General features: G+C 44.0%; 3 protein-coding genes across 6 annotated transcripts; 2 read left to right on the top strand and 1 right to left on the bottom strand.

Annotated features, from left to right (window-relative positions):
- The first annotated feature begins 3,659 nt into the window (after nt 1-3,659).
- LOC112895416 (protein MARD1) lies at nt 3,660-6,005 on the top strand. Of its 3 annotated transcripts, none has more exons than XM_025963367.1 (4): nt 3,660-3,993; nt 4,128-4,192; nt 4,648-5,340; nt 5,457-6,005. In XM_025963367.1, exons 3-4 carry the CDS (start codon nt 4,673-4,675, stop codon nt 5,599-5,601), a joined length of 813 nt encoding a protein of 270 aa, XP_025819152.1. In that variant the 5' UTR covers nt 3,660-3,993; nt 4,128-4,192; nt 4,648-4,672; the 3' UTR covers nt 5,602-6,005. The 3 variants fall into 3 exon arrangements, with proteins under 3 accessions (XP_025819152.1, XP_025819150.1, XP_025819151.1); XM_025963365.1 differs by having other exon boundaries at nt 3,661-3,964; XM_025963366.1 differs by having other exon boundaries at nt 3,661-3,989.
- A 1,039-nt stretch (nt 6,006-7,044) lies between these two features.
- On the bottom strand, nt 7,045-9,309 carry LOC112894013 (50S ribosomal protein L25). The gene is made up of 3 exons (XM_025961568.1): nt 8,780-9,309; nt 8,079-8,208; nt 7,045-7,556 (listed from the first exon to the last, which is right to left on the bottom strand). Exons 1-3 carry the CDS (start codon nt 9,224-9,226, stop codon nt 7,336-7,338), a joined length of 798 nt encoding a protein of 265 aa, XP_025817353.1. The 5' UTR covers nt 9,227-9,309; the 3' UTR covers nt 7,045-7,335.
- A 2,484-nt stretch (nt 9,310-11,793) lies between these two features.
- LOC112895822 (protein SYS1 homolog) lies at nt 11,794-16,550 on the top strand. 2 transcript variants are annotated; one of them, XM_025963816.1, is made up of 3 exons: nt 11,794-12,360; nt 13,202-13,486; nt 13,517-14,417. In XM_025963816.1, the coding sequence occupies exons 1-3, from the start codon at nt 12,137-12,139 to the stop codon at nt 13,575-13,577; spliced, it is 570 nt and encodes a 189-aa protein (XP_025819601.1). In that variant the 5' UTR covers nt 11,794-12,136; the 3' UTR covers nt 13,578-14,417. The 2 variants fall into 2 exon arrangements, with proteins under 2 accessions (XP_025819601.1, XP_025819602.1); XM_025963817.1 differs by lacking the exon at nt 13,517-14,417 and adding an exon at nt 15,979-16,550 and having other exon boundaries at nt 11,795-12,360; nt 13,202-13,428.
- Nucleotides 16,551-19,945: the final 3,395 nt, after the last annotated feature.

The raw sequence follows: 19,945 nt of genomic DNA, 5'->3' as shown, positions 1-19,945 counted from the left end.
ACGGCTGCGTGCGCGGCGAAAAGCGCGCGGTTCCGCTGCTGGGTCGTGCAGGCGCGGGATTTGGATTTGCCGTGTGGTTTTGAGAAAAGAAAAGAAGATTTGCCGTGTGGTAGGGTAGTGGTGGTGGTGGGCCGAATCATGGCGGTGCATTCGCAAAGCCACTTTTGCTGCCTCACCTCGCCGCGCGCTCTCTCCCTCTCTCCGCTCCGCGCCGTGTCTCTGAAGAGACCAGCCACGGAAAACCGGAGCCCGTTTTGGCCGCCGCCCTTTTTGTCCCCCGTTCCGTCGGTGGAAGAAGAAGACGCCATTTCCTTGTGTGCGTGCGAAAGGCGAAGCTTCCAGAGTGAGCCCCGGCCGGATTTCATGCGTGTGAAAAGGCCAGGTTTGCAGGCCGAGAAGTGAGAAGAAGCCCAACCGGAACCAGATTCGCTGGCTGGCTGGCTGGTGGCTAGCAGCTTTGACGATCGGCGCACCGCACCGAGCAGCTGCGTCGCACCCGAAACACGTGAGGTCGGTGGAACCGGAAGCGTGCGCAGCAGACCCAGCGGTAGCCGTCGGCTGACGCGCGGCGCTGCCCGGACGGGCGTCATCGCGTCCGCCGCACCGCCCGCTCCGTATAGGGCGCATGGGCGGGTGCTCCTCTTGGTCGCAGAAATTATTTGCACAGCGCGTCGGGGTTGCCATCCATCCATCTGTTCGTCGCTCGCTTCTACGGCACCTGCAGGCGATTCCACATCGCTGGCGTGGATCGGCACGATCCGTACTGTGCCCCTACCGTCGGCCCGGAACAATTACAATCTAGGGCCGTGCGTGCGACAGGCGCGAACACGCGAGCCACCGGGACGCGATCGGAGCCCGAGCCAACTACCCAGCCAGTTTAATCGAAGGAAGCCCAGCGTCACGGGGCGGGGCACGAGAGAAAAAGGAAAAGGGAATGCAAGCGGAAAGAATGCGTCGCACGCGGAGCACCACCGACAGTGGCAGGCCGCGTGCCGCCTGGTGGTTGGGGTCCGGCGGCGACCGGGCGCGCGCGCGGTCACGGGCGCCTGCGCTACGTGGACGCGGCGGTGCAGGCGCAACAGCACCGGCACCGGCGCTAGGAGGAGGACTAGGGCGCGGTGGCGCGCGGCGGGGCAGTGGCGTTGCTCTCGGGTGGGTGGGGTGGGGTGCGGTGGGAGACTCTGGGAGTGGAGCGGCGGCAGCACTAGCAAATCCACCTTTTTCTTTTCTTTCTTTCTCCGTCGCAAGAGGAGCACAGGCACAGCTGCTTTGTTTTTTGTTTTTTTTTGTTGGCTTTGAGGGATGCTGCCAGAGCCCAGAGGACTACCAAACCAAGTCACTCCCGCTCTACTTTATTGTTTGCTGATTGCTAGGCGTGATCAGGAGCTGCTTGGGTTTGCTTGTCCGCAGCTGTACGCACAAGATTCTGAGTCCCATTCTCCGGAACGCATCCAGCACGAGAGGAAATAAGCAAACGATCCTGATTGATTGGTCGATTGATTGAAGGTTTGCTTTGCTGGGCTTCGCCTGCCACGATGATGGATGATTCGTCGGTTGGAACCGCATCAATCAAGCAAGCACCTTGTCTCGTTCGCAAGGGGGAATCACCCCAGCTCCCTTAATCCTTTCCCTAACCAAAATCTTTTCTGTTAATCAAAACTAGCGGCGCCAGTGACTTGAGCGCCAGATAGCCTTGGCAGCGAGCGAAATCTTTAACCCGAATCAGAGGCCGGTTTTGTAGGGTGGGGAAGGAGGCGTATCCGTGGATGGTTTTGCCGGGGCCGGTGGTGGTGGGCAGGCTGGGGCCACGCCGCTTTGCCGAGACGATACCGATACCATACCAAATACGACCCCGGGGGACATGTGTACGCGTACACGGTACACCGATGCAAACACACCCACGTCTCACGCGTAGCCCAGCTATACTGCACTGGTAGTCCGACTTTATACTCCTATACTGCAACTACATCTGTGGGTGATATTTAGGCATTTACTCGCCCCGCTCTTCAGCGCAGATCGTCGTGACTTTTCTAAATACATAACATCGAACATCGGTTATGCACCTAGATTCCTGCTATGTCTAAATACATAGGGAAAGATTATGCGTATAGAATTCGACTGAAGAGAGTACTAATTATAAATGTGCATTTTCACCGGTAACTATTGCTAATTAGCTGTCCGGATCCGAAGTCAATGCTAGCACCGTATCTATGCGTACGTTTTGGAGCAGTAATAAGCTGGGAATTTAACCGAACCTCGTGACTCCCAAAGTGAATGCCGAGCTACCTCCAAGTCCAACGCAGTAACACACAGGCGTGACTTGGATTGAATTCGTACCCCCGGCCGCGGAACAGGGAGGCATCAAGGCACACACAACCAACCGGAACCGGGCTTAAATGTGTGGCCATTTGTCCAAATCTTCGTAGGCCTTTTTTTTTGGGTAGATTTTTGTGGCGCGTGAATGTGCATCCGCCACCACCGTCATGGTAGCATTCCCGCGGCCACTGATGTCAGTGTACCGTGCCGGTCTCATCTTTGAGCGACTTTTTACCGGTAGTCTCAGCGTTGCTGTTCGATCGGCCTCCCAGCGTTCGACTGTTGCTTGGGCCTCGAGCAACCAGTGATTCAAAAGGGCTTTTTTGAAAAAGAATGCCTACTGGTAGTACAGCGTGAGATGCGTGATTATGCCGTTTTTGAGGCGCCAATTAAAGGTGCCACTAAAAAGAACTTTAGGACATCTTCGCAATTAGAGGCCACATTTTTTTTATTCGCTCTGTCATTCAAAATAAATCCTTGAGCTATTTGTTTGGTGAAATAATCATTTAAAACATAAACCTTCATAGATTTGCCATTGCTAGTGACCGGGTGCTAAGACGTCTCCAGCCTCCTCCGCTAACACAATCTCCCTGCTCTTTCTTTTGAGACAATATCTCTAGGTCTCTTATAAAAAATTATCCTGGACAAGCTGTCTCAACTTTCAAGCCGGAAGCGGACGAGATTTGTCCGGCAAGTGGACTGGGAAGCACGAGCACTGAGGCACGATTCCTGACAGGGACCCCAGCACCAAACCAAGTCAAAAAAGCAGACTTTGACAGCATGCTCCTTTGGCAACTCCACCACCGCCTGCAAACCCCCAACGAATGACAGCAACCAAAAATACCAATTTCACCTCACGAGCGCACACAAAAAAAGTCACAAACCCTAGCACGTAGCAGCATGCTTTCTCTCTCTCTCTCCTCCCTTCCTTTTTCTTAATGGTGACTCTTCCTCTCTCCTCTGGCTGAGCAGCAACACGGCAAATCAAATCTCCACATCAAGACACGCACATGACATCATAATCCCCCAAGCACCTTTAAAAACAATGGGTTGCTCAGAGAGGGGAAAAAAAATACAACGTTCCAGAAAAAGGGGCAGTGAATCCCAGCAAGCCATCATCTCAATCAACGGCCACTTGGCCCGCGCCTGCTGCCTATGACATTTCCATCATTCCCTATCCGAATTATTTTATTCCCCTCTCTTTTCTGTCGAGAGAGAGAGAGAAGTACAGGGGAGCAGGCCCCTAGATAGAGAAAGTAGAGAGAGGAAGTGGACCAGCAAGAGCTGTGGAGTAGGGTCCAACAACTGCTGGTAGAGCCTAAAGTTCTCACATCACATAAACCTCTCTCTCTCTCTCTCCCCCCCCTCTCAAGGCTCACCTCTATTTCTTCCTCATCTTTCCGGGACCTCCGAGTCTCCCTGCTCCCCCCACCCACCCGGACCCGGCGCGGCGCTCTGCAGGCGGAGGAGACCAGGGGGAGACCGGCGGCGAGTCGCCTCTCGTTTGATTCCTCCACGGGGTCCTGCCTGCCCTCGGTTCGGCGTTCTCGGACCTGCATTCCCTCTCCGCGGAGAACTGGTTCCGACGCGTTCGCGAGGCCGAGGGGTTCTAATCCGCTTCGGGTTCTTCGATTCTGCTTATCCCCTCGTCGGTTCCCGTTCAATCACTCGGCGTGGGTGTGCTTTTTTTTTTGGATTTTTTTGGTCTGTGGATTTTTCTGGAGGGGTTTAATCTCCGCTGTTTTTTTTCTGAGGGTATAGAAATCGTGCTAATTTCATTTGATGATTTGATTTCGTTCGTGCTTTTTCAGTACTTGATGAGGAGGCTGCTGTGAGGAAACAACTCCGCGACGCGAGAACAGCTGGTGAGACGAAGGTGAGACTGAGATGATGCTGATGATTGATTAATCACTAAAGCCTGGCTTGCCCTTTTGTTTTGCTTGGATTCTCTTGAGTGATGATGCCCGTCTGGATTGTCTGTTACTCCTCTCGTGATGCTTTACTCACTGACCAATATGTATTGCTTCCAAGCGAAGGAATCTGTTAAAGAAAAAAGATGATGTACGGCACTCGAATTCATTAAAACTTTTTTAATTTTTTTGATTGCACAAGTACTAATTGCTATTGCTACGGATTGATTCTTCCATAAGAAGAAGCAATGATTCAGCTGATTCTAATTTTCCTGCCGTGTGTTCTGAAACTGATAGTGCTCCTGTAAAATTGCTGTGGTTGAAACTGGTAGTGGTACGAATCAGACTTAGTTAAGTTGTTATATAATGTTAAAAAAAGGTAGTGCCAGGTAACCAAGTTATTAACACCCAGAAACTGCAGTGCCAAGAAAGCCAGAGACGACCAAATGGCAACTGACTCCTCGGCTCTGCAAGCTTCATCTGACTCGATTGCGCAAAAGATGGGGTTCTTCAGAGTCCCTGACCTTCTTATCAAACTGAGCACCAGTTTGAGCGAATTGGATGTGGTCCGCAGTCCAACATCGCCCCTAGACCTCAAGTTCTTCACAGGCCTTGGTAACAAATCACCCAGATCATCTTCCCTTGAGGCCTGCCAGAACCAGAAGATCTTGCTTGGTGACAGGGTTGGTCTTGGACTTGTGGATTCCCTTGCTGATGAGAATCCCACCCCTCTGGGCGGTAGGAAGGTCCTTCTTGGATCTGAGATGAGGATTACTGATAATCTATCCCGCAAGAACAGCTCCACTGCTCCTGTTCAAGCTGGGGAGGTTGAACAGAAGGATGATAATATGTCTGATGGACTCGATGGTAGTATCATGTCCCTTGGTGACATTGTCAATTCAGAGGATTACACCTGTGTTGTTTCCCGTGGCCCAAACCCTAAAACTACCCACATTTTTGGAGATCGTGTTTTTGAGCTTCAAGTTGAGCACCTGATGCCTGGTGAAAGTAAGGATGAGGAGAACACGTCTCCTCTTGTGAAAGAGGGTGCCATGAGCTTCTGTAGTTTTTGCAGTGAGAAACTCAAAGAAGGGACAGATATCTACATCTATCAGTAAGTGATCAAGTGTAGTAAAGGAACCACAGTTACGGGTGTTTTGTTTGTTCCCTTAATAGACCTGTGATTTTTCTGATTGTTGATTGATGTCTGGTCTTATGCTTCGATTGCAGGGGTGACAAAGCCTTTTGCAGCGCAGAGTGCAGGGAGAATTTCATGGAAGATGAGATGGAAGAAGGTGAATCCATGATATATAATCCTGCACCTCCTAGCAGCTCACCTTTGGACAATGGTCCTATTTTCCAACTGATCCGTTGAGTGAAAATCAGCAACAACTTGATATGGTCGTATCTGAAGTGCTGTCTGAGGTTAATAATTTGCAGCCATGGATGTGATCATGTTTGTGGAGTTGTTGCCTGGAGATTTTGTTTGTGCGGCGCTGATGACTTTACCTCACATATTGATTTCTTTGTTTTGCGTACTTGGATCCTCGAATTTTTTGGAGGACTCCGAAGAATGACTGTACCTCTGGTCATATTATTATTTTGATCGGAGATGGGCGTGTGTGCGCGTGTCTGAACTTCAGTTTGGTTGTTTGGACCTCATTTTCAGTGGCTGTCGGATGTTCGACGCTTCTGTTACTATCATGTATCTGAACCTATGTTTTCAGTATGTATTTTGGAAAGGATATGATAAGCTATAATATCAATAAATGTTCTGTTGCTTAACTTATTTTCTCGATTGATTCCATGATGTGGACTCATCACACACCAAGCAGAATCTGATTGTTGGCAGGAGATGTGTATTCGTATGCAAGCATGCAATCGTTAAAATCACAGTGAGTACATCGGCATCAATCAGAAACACTTTGCAGTAGTTTCCAGGTGACTGGCTACGTAGATCAACTTAGAACCTGTATTTGGAATAATTTTAGCATGTAACTTGCTGCGTCTTCATTGGGATTGCATTCAATATTGCTGAATTAATCGCCATGTTACTGTCGTTCCATGGTTTACCTCTTTGTATTCCATTGCCTTAGGAGTAGTGGTCAGATGTCATTGCAGGTGACAGGAGAGCTAAGGTTGCTCTCAGGTTTGATGTCTTCTTTGGCGTGTGCAGACTCGAGAGTTGGGATGCATTTTTCTCTGCACCTTATTACCTTGATGTCTGGTAGTGTCAGGTGATGTTTCACAGTCCATGGTATACTGACCCAGAGCTTTGATTCTAAGATTTTTGAACACGAGTTGTTAGGAGACTGACACTTCCGGAATACCGTCAAAATCGACTGGTCTTACGAAAAAATACTACCCCAATCATTTAGGACTTAGCCAAACTATGGTTGTGGAACGTACAGTTTCTCCCGTACCCACCATCGCCTTCATCCCTGATCCCCTACCTTCTCCGGCGAGGTATGTGGCGGCCGCCCGCTTTGCTAGGTAACCCATCTTGGCTACCAGCTGCCATGACTACCAGCAGCGCAGAAAAAGAAAAGGTTGTAGCCCGATGGAGGAAGCGGGTGGTAGTAGTTCGCTTGTGCTCATAACTGATGGCCGTGGCCATTGTTCATTCAACTTCTGAAGCTTTTTTTTTTAATAATAACTTCTGAAGCTTGACTGCAAAAACTGAATTTGCTTCATAGTTCAGGACCTAGAGCGTAACAGGGTGATCACACAGATACAGACCCATTACTTCACAATGACACAACGGCAAAAGACAATATCATCTTCTCTCAATCATTCTTACAAACACAATTATGCCAAGTAGATCGTGTAATGCTGAATCAGTTTTCAAACAATCAAAACTTCATTAAGAGTTTCATTTTCAACAAAGCTTGCAGCACTGGAAGTAACACTAAAAAATATCAGGGCAACTCTGCAAGCGATTCTAGCTGTAGCATGTCGCTGCTCGAAACATTTCTTCTTGAGGTAAAATGGTGGTATGTGGCTACAATTCATCCTAAGAGTAGGAGAATTAAGACTCGAATAGCTCGAGCAAGAAAAACAGAAAAAAAAGAACCTTATTGTGCTCATAATAGCTCATACATGGAACAAGTTATTTTCCCTTCTTCTGTTCAGGAGCCCTCGATCCTATAATGCTACAAATGGGCTGATCTGGTGACTGAAGCAGCTTCAATGCAGGGTGAACTTTCAGGTCACGCATCAGAAGCTTTTGTCCTACATCCAACTCGCTCAGATCCACTTCAATGTATGGTGGTACGATGTCAGCAGGGCAGAGATACTTGACTGTTCGTTTTATGGTGTTGAAGTAAGCTCCTGGAATTTTCAATATAAACAAATTAGTCTGGATTATTAGTAAACAGATGTTAACCTGATAAGCAAGACAGATATAAATAAGGAACTCCCCAGCAGTTTCATGCCAAAAAAAAAGGAACTAAAGTGGTATGTAACATGCTGCAGGTGATATTTAAACATTGTGGACAGAGTTTTTGAAATAGGAAACTCGGTGTATACAGAATCACTGATTCATATGAAAATGAATGGACATAGCACAAAGCAATGAACCATTAAAGAATACAGTCATTATGCAGCACTCAATAGAAATGAGTTCTTTACTTTAGCATTGCTCAATAGAAATGAGCTCTTGATCCCAAGCAACCTAAATATTCTTACAATTAGTTCTTACAATTAATTCTGTTCCTAAGGTAACAAGCTTATACCATGTGAGTGTAGCATACAAGATTTAGACCCCAATATTGATATGGAAAAACAAAGACAGTTTTTTATTTGACATGTAGTTTAGTGTTAAGCGATGGATCATCAAAACGTGCTATATACCTTTCCTGAGACCAGGTGAAGCATCATCTCCAATGAACATCAGAGGAACATCTATTTTCAGAAGTGCAGAAGAAGGGGCTCTCATGAATGTGACATTCAGAGGTTCATCAGTGCCTGCATGCAGGTGTACCTGAATATATTCAAACAAGATCCCGCATTAGTCATCATGGTAATCATGTTAATGTATATCATTGTTCAAGAATCAACATATTTATTGTACAATGGCATCTGCTCTTGAGCATCCATTGAAGCAGAGGCGCAGGAACAAGATTCAACCAAGGGGCATCATCATCTTGTTCTGCAAACTAATCTAACAGAGTTTTTATGCCTAGACACCTCTGAACCAGTGTAGCAAGTGAAGATTAACAACCTATTTGAATTGCAATGTTGTTTCACATTATATTCGTATGTACCCTTCTAAAGCCACCATTCAACCTTGCTTTCCTCATTCCTCAACAAGTGTATCGTCATTGATAAACCTGAACGTTCACCTAGAAATGGAGCAATTCTAGACCAAGAGCATGATTATTTCAATCCAAAACACCCATCCCTGTTTCCTAACGATATAATCTTCTACAAAATGCCGGTGGGTCACAAAAGGCACAGTTCAATCGGGTCATCTCAGTCGTGCAAGCTCTACCCAGGACAGGCCAAAATCGACATTAGCGATTACCACCAATCCAACGGAAAGAGGCACCCACCTTTCGCGGAAGGACGCGGACGCTCTCGACGAGTTCTCCCTGCCCCGCGTGCTCTGACCAGACCTGGAGCCTGAACAGCCTGGAGAGGAAGAATGAGCGGCCGAGGTGGTCGACGAGCTTGCGGATCTGCTTGGACTGCACAGAGACTAGGCGCTTGTTGCCACCCTCCTGGCCGTTCTCCTGCTCGAAGACGATGGCGGGGACGCGCCCGGCCTTCCGCTCCTTGGCGGCGACGTGGCGGCCCGAGGAGGCGCGCGGCACGGCGAGGATCACCTCGTCGTGCTTGGGGTCCGGCCGCGGGTGGCCCGGGAGGTAGTCGTAAGGAGGGGAGAGCGCGTCGGCGCCGTGGTGGTCTGCCGGGGAAACGAGCGCCTCGGCGGCGGCGGCGGAGAGGTGGCGGCGGAGGAGGGGGAGGGTGAGGGTTTGGAGCGGTCGCCGGAGGAGCATGGCTGAGCGGCGTAGGGTTTTGCGGGGAGGTGGTGGGGAGAAGAAGCGAGTGCGGCTGCCGGCTGGGGCTTGGCCGGCCTCTCTCGAGTGGAGCGAGGTGGTGTGGTTAAGTGGGGGTGTGGGCCTTCTCTTTTCTTGATAACAGGGGTGTGGGCTTTTTTTGTTGGGCTCCGTGAGGCCCATGATGGTGAGACGAAAAGTGGAAAGCATATGGGCCATGTAATTAAGGGCGTCTTTGTAGTTTTGTAACCCACTAATGATAATAGTTAGTTGGCTAATATGGCAGCTACTGATTGGATGCACCTGCTGATAATAGGCGGTTGAATAATTGATTTTTGCACTATAAGCACATGTTAGCATCATTCAAGCAGCTAATGAACTAATTGTTCTAGAGTGAGCTACTAATAATCAGCAAGTCTATTAGTAAGTTTGTTTGGATCCCCACATTCTAATTTTAGATTTTAACTACTAATTGGATATTGTTCTTGTAGGATCGTCGGATGATCCTTTGGTTATGTTTGGTAGTCAATGGAGTGGACTAGTATGTTACTAGAAACATGGTAACCCCAACATTGGTTTGGGACCACAAGGATGTATTTGGTTGCATGGGTGGTGTGGTTTAACCAATTTTTTAAATTATATCAAACTATTCAAGTGGGATGGCTTCATCTTGTCTGAGTTGGTACATTTCACCCAACCAAACCATAGGATCATCATCTAGTTTGAATTATTCTATGTATGAATCAAATGATACATGTAACAAAAGGTACACTAAGTTTGTTGAACTCATGATCTTATTTATGGTGTTATATATATTATTCATCATGGCTAAACCTGTATATGGTAGTTGGGTTGGCAAAGAAAAATCTTGGAAACAATTTCTTCCAGAAAAACATCCCAAAGACAGCAGTGGCATCTATGCCGTAATTTTTGAAACAACATGCTCATCCAGTAGGAATGCAATCCATAGATGCACACAAATTCTGAAACCAATGGACACAAGCTCACCATATTCAGATAGTTCTTTGGTGGTGGAATGGCTACGGTTGATATGAATTACCGTATAAAAAAACAATACAAATCAGGACTAATACAATTGCTCAAGAAATCTATCTATTGAATGTCTCTTGCTTATTTATGTTGGATACTAAGAGGATGCGCACCTCTGACAAGCAGTGGGGCTGCTCTCTATGACTATTTCCTAGGAAACACCAGAGCCACGGAGGGGACCAGGACACCATCTGAAGCAGAAGCACAGGGTGCAATCCGTATCCTTCACAATCCTGAATTCACCGCTTGCTTCGCTAGCTGATATGGAGCAAAAGCTGACATGGAGGTGAGGCGTCCGGTAGCAACGGAGGGGCTCGCAATGGCGCCGCGCAGGCAGGGCAGTGGCGAGGAGCATGCCGACGTGCGGCGAGCCGGCGGTGAAGCAGCTCGCGCGTAGGGAGGCGACGCTGCTCGATGGCGACGGGGAGGGTGCTGGCGGCGCTGGAGCGACACTTCGCGATATCCCGTTTCAACCGCCAGATCAGAATGGGGAGGGTGCTAAATAAGAGCGATGTGGCCGAGCGAGCGTTCGATTTTGGCCTGATTGCAGGGTAATTACTCCATCTGCCCTTAAAATATAAGGCATTCAAACATTCACAAATTGTTCCTAGATATAAGGCACTCTATATGTATTTGGATTTTAGTCCAGTCATTTAATTCTACACTAAACTTTCCCCTTCAACCGAGTTGACATGCAAGAATGCTTTTGTTTCCTTTTGTTTTTGGCTTTAACCATCCTCTTTAATAGCTATTTTAGTTAATTACATGTAAAGATGCCTTTTAAACCATGTACCACCCAATCAGCCAGCCTTGAAATCAGTAGATTGACAAACAAACAGGGATTCATAGGGGATGTTACTCTTTGTTAACCTTTTTAATTGTCTCAAAATTGCTAGGACACTTATATTTTTCATGACAAAGGGAGTAATCAGCTTTGCAAATGGAAAATAATCCCACGCACGAGGGCTTGAAACCATGCCGCTTAGGTCATGTTTGGATCCATGGATTAAATCTTAGTCTGAAAGTTTAATCCATTAGGTGATCCAAATAGGTTTGAACTAAAACTTAGTTTTATTCCAATTAAAGTTTAGTCCATTAGTTTGTAGAACCCATCTAATTTGGACTAAAGTTTAGTTTCACCCATTTATATGTTTCAAATGGCTTTCCACCTAATTTTTTTTCCATGGATCCAAACAGGTATGGACTAAGTTCAGTTACCTAAATTTAGTCACCTAAATGATCCAAACGGGCCTTAGGTATATTAATGCAGTAACCTTTTGCATAAAAAATATTATAGGATAACAATTCCACCTTGAAAAAATTATCAATTGGAATTAATTTGTACCAAAATATCTAAGGAGCAAATCGAGCTGACTGCACCCAGCAAATCAGCCTGGGTCCCTTGGACCCACCCTCCAGCGAAAGAAAACAGCCCCAAAATTTGCATTGAAAAACCCAGCAAATGCCAAAAGAAAAGGAAAAAAAAAGAAAAAGACGAAGCATATTCTTGATCCAGCAGAGACAGCAGTGCAGGGGGGCAATCAGAGGCAACAAACACCTCCCCCTCTCCCCCAGAAGGCCCAGACAGACAACCCGAGGCCGCCAAGAGAGATCCGCGCCCAACCACCGCCCGCCGCCGCCTACCTTCCTCCTTCCCTCCGGCGAGCGGGGCCGGAGACGGGGAGAGAAGAAGACGCATCCCTTCCTCCTTCCCTCCAGTGAGCGGGGCCGGAGAGGAGAGAAGAAGCCGCATCCCTTCCTCCTCCCCTCCGGTGAGAAGAATCCGGGGACGGGGAGAGAAGAAGCCGCATCCCTTCCTCCTCCCCCGCGGTGAGAAGAAGCCGGGGACGGGGAGCGAAGATGTTCTACGGGGCGATGGTGTGGGACCCGTGGCTGATCGTGTCGCAGATCGTGTGCCTGCAGTGCCTCTACTACCTGGCCCTCGGCCTCTCCATGGCGCTCCTCGTCGGCGCCCGCGTCCCGCGGCTCACCCTCCTCTACTTCTTCGACTTCGCCACTCTCACACCGCGCACACCCACCGGGTGGTGCGCCATCGCCTCATTCCTCCTCGCCGCAGTCGCAGGGTACGCCGCCGCTCCCTACTCTTGCTCCCCGTCTTCTTGCTTGATCTGAGGTTGGAATGGGTTCTTCTGGCAAGAGTCAGAACGCCATATATACCTGTCAGGCGCGTGTGCTTTTGGGGGCTAATTGCTTCTGGTTGCGAGAGCTACGGCTGTTGATTGTGAAAGCTATGTGGGGCCTGTGTTTCCAGATCTGTGCGTTTAGGGCAGGCACAGCAATTAGAAGTGTTAATTTGCATGAATTGCTAGACATTTCCTGGGGCACTAGTTAAGCGCAAGAGCTCTGAAGTATCTGACTTGCAGGCACAAATCTTTCCTGTAGGATAGGAGCATTGTATCATTTATCTTCCATCGTGTAGTGGTTACACCATATGAAATAGGTGTTCTGGTTATGCTTGAGAGTGACATCTTAGTCTTCTCACTAATTACTTATTCTTGAGCCATAGTTGTTTATAATAGAGATTAATTTCACTGGGATATTGTATTTTTGTTGTAAGTATTTTTATTAAGGGAACAAACAAGCCCTATGCGCAAATGTGCAGGACGGTTTATTCCTAATCTTGCTTCCATCTCGAGCAAGTATCAAAATAACAGAATTTCAATTACTGGTTTAGTAGGTATCTTTGGATTCTAGCTTACACTAATTTTTCAAGACTGCATTTTTCTTAAAAATTGTAATCCAAAGCAACAATATGAAGGACTAAGTAATCACTTCAATCCTTTTTTAGCTTTTGCAGATAGATGTTATTTATCCTTTTTCAGTTGTGCAACCCTTCCTTCTATGTTTTTTTTTTGGCAAGAAATGGTATATTGTTGATCTTGCTTCTATGATTTGCATGGGCAGTGCTGGATTCATGCTTTATGTGATTGAGAGAGCCAAGAAGTGCCTGGACTTTGCAGCAACCCTCTACATAATCCATCTCTTCATTTGTATTGTTTATGGTGGTTGGCCAGCTTCAGTTACATGGTGGGTTGTCAATATCGCTGGTTTGGCAATCATGGCTCTCCTCGGTGAATACCTATGTATTCGGCGGGAGTTGAAAGAAATTCCAATATCACGGCTTCGTGCAAGTAAGCAATTCAATCCCACCAAATGTCTTTTTGTTTCCTTTGCATACTTCCTATCTACATGTGGACTCCACTCATACTTCCTATCTACATGTGGACTCCACTCAAATTTATTGGCTTGTCTATTTAGCCTCTTACTGATTTTTGTGTGAACAATAGTCTGGTGCTGGCAAGAATTTTACAGTGACTAAGTTTACATCGCCAAAATTCTTATAATCTTAATGTTGCCACTTAATTGTGTTGAGATATTTGAACCACCACTCATCTGTATTTTGAATAGTCACCATGAGTCCTAACAGTATTACTAATTTAGTGGTGTTAGCACCAGTGACATATTGTGCCGATAGTGTAATGTGCACATCTGAATAGATCTCTGGTATTGTTGTGCTGTGCTGTCTACTGATGGGGCTTATCGGAAGGGAATTGCAAAAGTTCAAGTAGAGAGGCAAAATAGTGTATGCTCAGACAGGCTCGTTGGAGTTTGCTTGTTTATTTGGCTAATTATTTAGGCAAGTTATGGATTTCCTACGGATGTACTGGTGGTTCACAAATTCTATATTTTGTGTTGACTAAATTTGGTTGGCCATTGTCAGCTCTGTGCCAAATTGCCAATTACATCCCACATCAGTTCCAGTTCTGAGTTCTGACAACTTCTTGTATCCTAATCCACTTGTCATCTGTGTGGAGGATAGTTTAGTTGGAAGCAGCAACAAGCTATATGGACCTGTTTTCCCGATTGGATCAACTTGTTTAATCACTTGTTACAGCATCTTGATATTCCTATTGTGGCATATATGATATGCAATCAAGTTTTCTGGCGCTAAATGTTCATTTTGCTTTTTTTTTTCTCTGTTTTTATGATGAAAATAGTAATCTTCGTCAAAGCATAGATGCGCTAAAGCTCAGTTTAGCTTGCATTTTCATTGAATTTTTCTGCTACATTGCAGTAGTTGATCTTTCCCTGAGTGGTCCTCCTTATAATTCCAACTAGACTGAACAATGGGGGGTGGGGGGATTGCGGTTGGGGGGGTGGGGGGTGGGGGGGAGTATCTTCTAGCCTTTTGCCGAGTAGTTCTTCCCCTGAGTGGTCCTCCTGAAAGTTCTGTTGATATGATCCGAACAGGTGGCTTGGTCGAAAAATAGCTTCTAGCCTTTTGCGCGTCCTGTCTGGTTTGTACACATTGGCAACTCATGCCAATTAAGGCTCAATTGTCAATACTGTTCTGTTCATAAAGCGCAATCGAGCTTTAGAACAGGCTGTGCCATCTAGAGAACATGAGTGTTTGAGTTTGTTTTTTTTTTTGAAAATGAATGAAGTTTCAACCTTTTGCATCATCCAGTACATACCGCCATTGTCGATATTATATCATGATGTCAATGACATGTTTGGAAAATGATAGTGGTAAAAGGTTCCAGACTACATGATAACTTAAGTCAATCACATAATCTAAATTGATACCACCAGCCATTCTTCGTGTAGACCTCCATAGCCACCACTTCCACGGCGTGACAAGCAATCTGGATATATCCCTTTCCGCCTCCTTTTGATTGCTTCCAGGATTTGAACCAGATGTTCCCCTGAATATTGTCTGCATAAAAGGCGTTATAGGTTTTTTTGTTAAAAGTAATATCATCACTAAATAGCTAGATAGACCAAAACATGGCTGCTATTCCCACTAAGATTTTGCGCTTAGTGTCGTGAGGTGGGGTTGGCTTATCTCGTTCGCTCAGGTTTACTATTTTTTTTTAAGACTGAGTATTACAGTGACATTCATGGCACTGATATCAGCTTTTGGGGTTTAAGGCTACAAAGCTGACATGTCTAAAACCATTGGGAACTCAGATAAAAAGAACATCGATAACAACCGCAGCCATGCATTCCTTGTTTTATATTCTGATAAGCTCCAGGTCTCAGATTTAAGATTTTATATTGGTCACTGCAGCACTAGCACACATGCTGCTTGAGATCAACTTTCATGTCTAGATTTACAAAGCTAATAGGCTTAAGTCAATTATAAAAAATGTTGTCGTGCATCATTCCTGGTTCGGCATTTTCTGGATCTGCAAAAGGGCGCATAAATGAATTTGATATTTGATCTGGTCATGTTCCCCAGTGTTTCCCTACCTTTTTCATCACTTCAAAGTTATCATAGGAAAAACATGTAATGCACTATTTTGTCAGGCCAATTTATAAAGATGTTCACTACTTAGTTGCTGCAACAAGATAATACCGAAATGTCATTTTCTCTCTTTAAACATAGTTGTCCATTGAGGGATTCAATTGCACTGTTATTTCAATCGTCATGTGCCCCTGCTATTAATGTTGAAAGATCTTATTTGTTAGAGTAATATCGTCCATCTTTAACTTGGACATTTGGTTTGCTATTTTGAAATGGAACTAGGGTTGATCGAACAATTTTCTAGGATTTGAGAAATTGGCTCTAATACATGTTGCTTTCCCTATCCAGTGATACTATTCGTTGGTACTTGGTAGAAATATTTCTGTGAATTTTGACTCATTCATTGCTGACTGGGTTTGGTTATTCTGTTCAGGTGTTTAACCTCACACGCTAAAAGAATATAGGTGGTTTCAAATGGTGTTACCCAAGAGGTGGTTGTCAATATGTTTCTTTAGGAATACAAAGACTTGCAATGTTCTGTGGTTAGCAACCGATACTCTTGAAAACTTGAAAAGAGTCTGCCCTTCTGACGTCCAATCTCCCAGCAGGCCATCATATAGAAACTAGTAGAAGCTTCTGAGTTCCCACCCATGGAAGTGGCAGCTCAGTTTCTGAAGGGACATTCAGGTCCTCCGGTGTCTACGGACAGCATTGCTCAAGTGAAGGAACAGGTGGCTGCTTGATAATTTGTTTGACTGGATATGAAAGTCTGTATTGGTTAGTGAGATTGATAACACATGCAGACCAACGTCTTTTTTTTTTCTGTTTAGATGTATCTTGCAAATAATATACCTAGTGTCTTCTGTTAATTCATATAACAGAAGAGTTATGCTCTTTTCTTTAATTATACATTTCTTTTTTTAGGAAAGATGGATCTGTACAATCGTGCTCTTGTCAGGAGAAAACAAAAATGATGTAAAAAGTAAATCGGATTTGCGCTACTCAGCCCGCGGCCACACGGCCCATTTGCACCCGAACTTCAAAAGCCCATTACACTGTCTAACCTGAACCCGCTAAACACAAAATGTTGGTCCGTCTGCTTAAACTTTGTGGTGTGACAATTGACTTTGAGAAAAGAATAAACACAGGCAGGTGAAGATGAGCTTCCCGACGATTGCATTTGAAAGCCAGATAGGTCGATAGTTAGACGATGTAGTATGAATGAACAAGCACGATAGCCCATGCAAATAGCACGGGTAATAGCACGGGTAGCCAGCTTTTTAGATGCTAATACTTGGGTCCCTTTTAACTTGAAATTAAATTTTTTGTCAGTAATTTTGTTTTGATGTTTCATTATCATTGTTTTGTCCAAATAACCCAGTTTAACATATCACTTTTTATCATCATATTTCATCGCGCAAAACATGAACTTGATAAAAGGGAATATTTATGTATGAACATAGTTTAGGTGCATATCTTTATTTTGATGATGCTTCTACGCGTACTCTAAGCTAATCAGTCCTTATTAGTGTACCTCAGTTTGGAATAATTGTGAAATTAAAAGCAAGATACTAAAAATAGAGATTATGTTATACTTCAGTCCTCCGTTGGTCGCTAGTGTCCCTTTTTCTAATATTATTTTTGATATAGCCTGTTCTTTTTTCCCATTTTTAGTCTAAACATTTAGTTATTATGAATTAGATTTTACAAAAATCATTTGTTTAAGTCTTTTTCTTCCCAATACCTATGAAAATAGTCCCATAAAAATATGAAAATATATTGATTTGCTTATATTTTTTTTAAAAAAACTTTGGTATTTATTTTTATGTATTTGACATACACAATTATTTGATTATTTTAATTCTGAAGACATATGAAGATCAAGATGCTAATATCACTTAATTATGTTGTCTTCTTGGACTCACCTTGGATTATTAGTTTAACTTATTTCATTTACTGTTTATATGATTTTACAAAAAGCCTTTTCTTAAGTTATTTAGAAAAGAATAGGAGTTATGCCTTTTGGGTGCACCGCTATCAAGCTTGTTGTCTGCCATCTCCTCAACTTTGAAAACTTTTGGTTTCTTTCTTTGTTTCTCTCTCATGTGTATTTCGCTGATGTGCACCATTGCCTCGTGCTTCTTCCCATAGCTATGAAGCCTCTCTACCTTCCGCCAAGTGCTTCACATAGTATATTCCATTTCTCACATTTGCTCCGCTGATCTTTCTTTAGATTGGCGCTAGGATAGAAATCTAGGACGCGACGGGCCTCCTTGCACCTTGATGATTCTACAAATACCAATTCACATTGCACTTACATACTGTGCACTTAAGGAAATAGTTATAGGAGTATCATCCTGAGATGTTTTTAATTTACTCTTGTATTAGAGAAAATCGATCCATTATCAGATGGACTCACTAAGATCAATGGTGGAGATATTCATGTTTTTTAACCTATTAATGTGGTAATTTATGACCCCATATGCAAGTATATTGACTTCATTTAACACTTAATTATAAGTATGAAGGGGTGTTTGGCTGTCTTGTTTGGATGACAAAATGGAGGACTAAACATAAACTAATTGCTAAGATAATTGCACATATAATAACTAATTGGTGGCTAGAGCCTATTAGTCCTAATCAAGGCTAAACCCCATGTTTAGCCCATTAGGGCACCTAGGGCTAAACCTAGGTTAAACCTACTGCAACTCTACGTAACAACATTGATCAGTTTTCTTTACTTCTTTTTAGTTTAAACTTTTGTTTATACAAAATGGGTACTCTAGTGTGATGTGAATTAATTAAGTCACCATTATAATTTGAGCCCATAAAAATAAAAAATTGTAGATCTTTCTTTTTTCACATTAATTAACATCTGAATTTCTAGCTCTCGAGAATGGATGTGGTGGCTTCTTAATTTTCAAGTATTATTCTTTTTAGGGCAGCCTGATTTGGAGCCATTCTCCTTTGTAGGCAATTAGATAAGCGCTCTTCTCCATTTGATGGCGCCAATAGCAATGCATCTTAGGTTCGATGTCTCAGTATGAGGTGGCTCGCGAGTTGAGACATCATATGGAAACAGACATATATGATGAGATGATGCATGGCAGCGAGATGATATACCACACTCTGTTTGGTTTTTGGTAGAGATGATTCTTTTTCTTTTCTCCCATCATAATTCCAAATGGACAAAGGATTAAATATTACTATTTGGTTAAATTTCATCACTTGTAGTACATCTATTACTATATTGTTGGTATCGATTAGTATAAATGGATTTGATTATTTATCTTTTTTCTATCATTAACTTTTCTCGTTAATTGAATCTATACATGTATCAAAATATTTTTATTATTTTTATTTTGAATCTCTACTATTTCTAAAGTAAGCAATGATCCTTTGTTCCGTCAATTGAAATTTTAATTGAAATCCGGACAAATCAATCAGAATCCTAATCGGAATCTGAATAAATCAATCGGAATCCTAATCGAAACCCGGATAATCAATGCTTCACACGGCCACAAGCTCACGGCATGGCCTGTACATGGAGTGAAAAAGTACAAAGTTGGTAGCCTCATGTAGATCCTCGTAAAATTTATATTATCCGTAGCAACGCACGGGTACTATGCTAGTTTAGCTACTAACTAAATATACTCTAAATGGGTTCTTTATTTAAGGTATTTGCATCCAATATCTATAGAAATGAAAAAAAATTCTTTCTATTCCATATTTAGTTATTTATTATTTATATTTTGTATAGGCTCTTTATGTCTATCATACATGGGGTTGGTAATGGACCATAGCTCTAATACCCATTCAGAATAAACTCAATCCTTTAATCATTTTTCGCTTAAAAGTATATCAGCGTACCATAGTCCGACTCTTAAAATTTCTTTGCTAAAGTTTTAGACCCTTTACCACCCCTACCCTATATACCAACCTCATACTGCCTTTTAGGCTTTGTGCAAGCAAGATTTCCTCACCTTCTTCTCTTTATCAGTTCTGTTTTCAATTCTCTCTCACCGCAAAGTGTAGCGTCTAGGTCGCCGGATCAAAAATTGAGTTCTTTACCAATTACCACGGGAATCAAAGTCTCACTGTAGCTCAAGCCCACGTACACACGAAATCGGTATCATCAGTGGCAGTATGAACACACCAGGCTCACATTACCCGTTGAACTATTGCGTGTTGTCCATGTGTTGCGCTGCATGCATTGCAGGAGAGGCAAACACGGTTGATTGCATCAAATTGTATATGCATGGAGGTGACGTTATGTTTCCTTTCGTTGTTTGGCCCTTGTCCCCAGATATCAAATTGTTTTTTTTCTTAATATGACACCCAATTGCTAACTCAAGATGTCTTGACTTGAATAGCATATGCATCTTCCATGGATTTTCTTA

This window comes from Panicum hallii, chromosome 5 (genome assembly GCF_002211085.1).
Source record: "Panicum hallii strain FIL2 chromosome 5, PHallii_v3.1, whole genome shotgun sequence".
Lineage (NCBI taxonomy): Eukaryota > Viridiplantae > Streptophyta > Magnoliopsida > Poales > Poaceae > Panicum > Panicum hallii.
The sequence above is the reverse complement of the archived record's forward strand: the minus strand, read 5'-3'. Positions and strand labels throughout refer to the sequence as shown.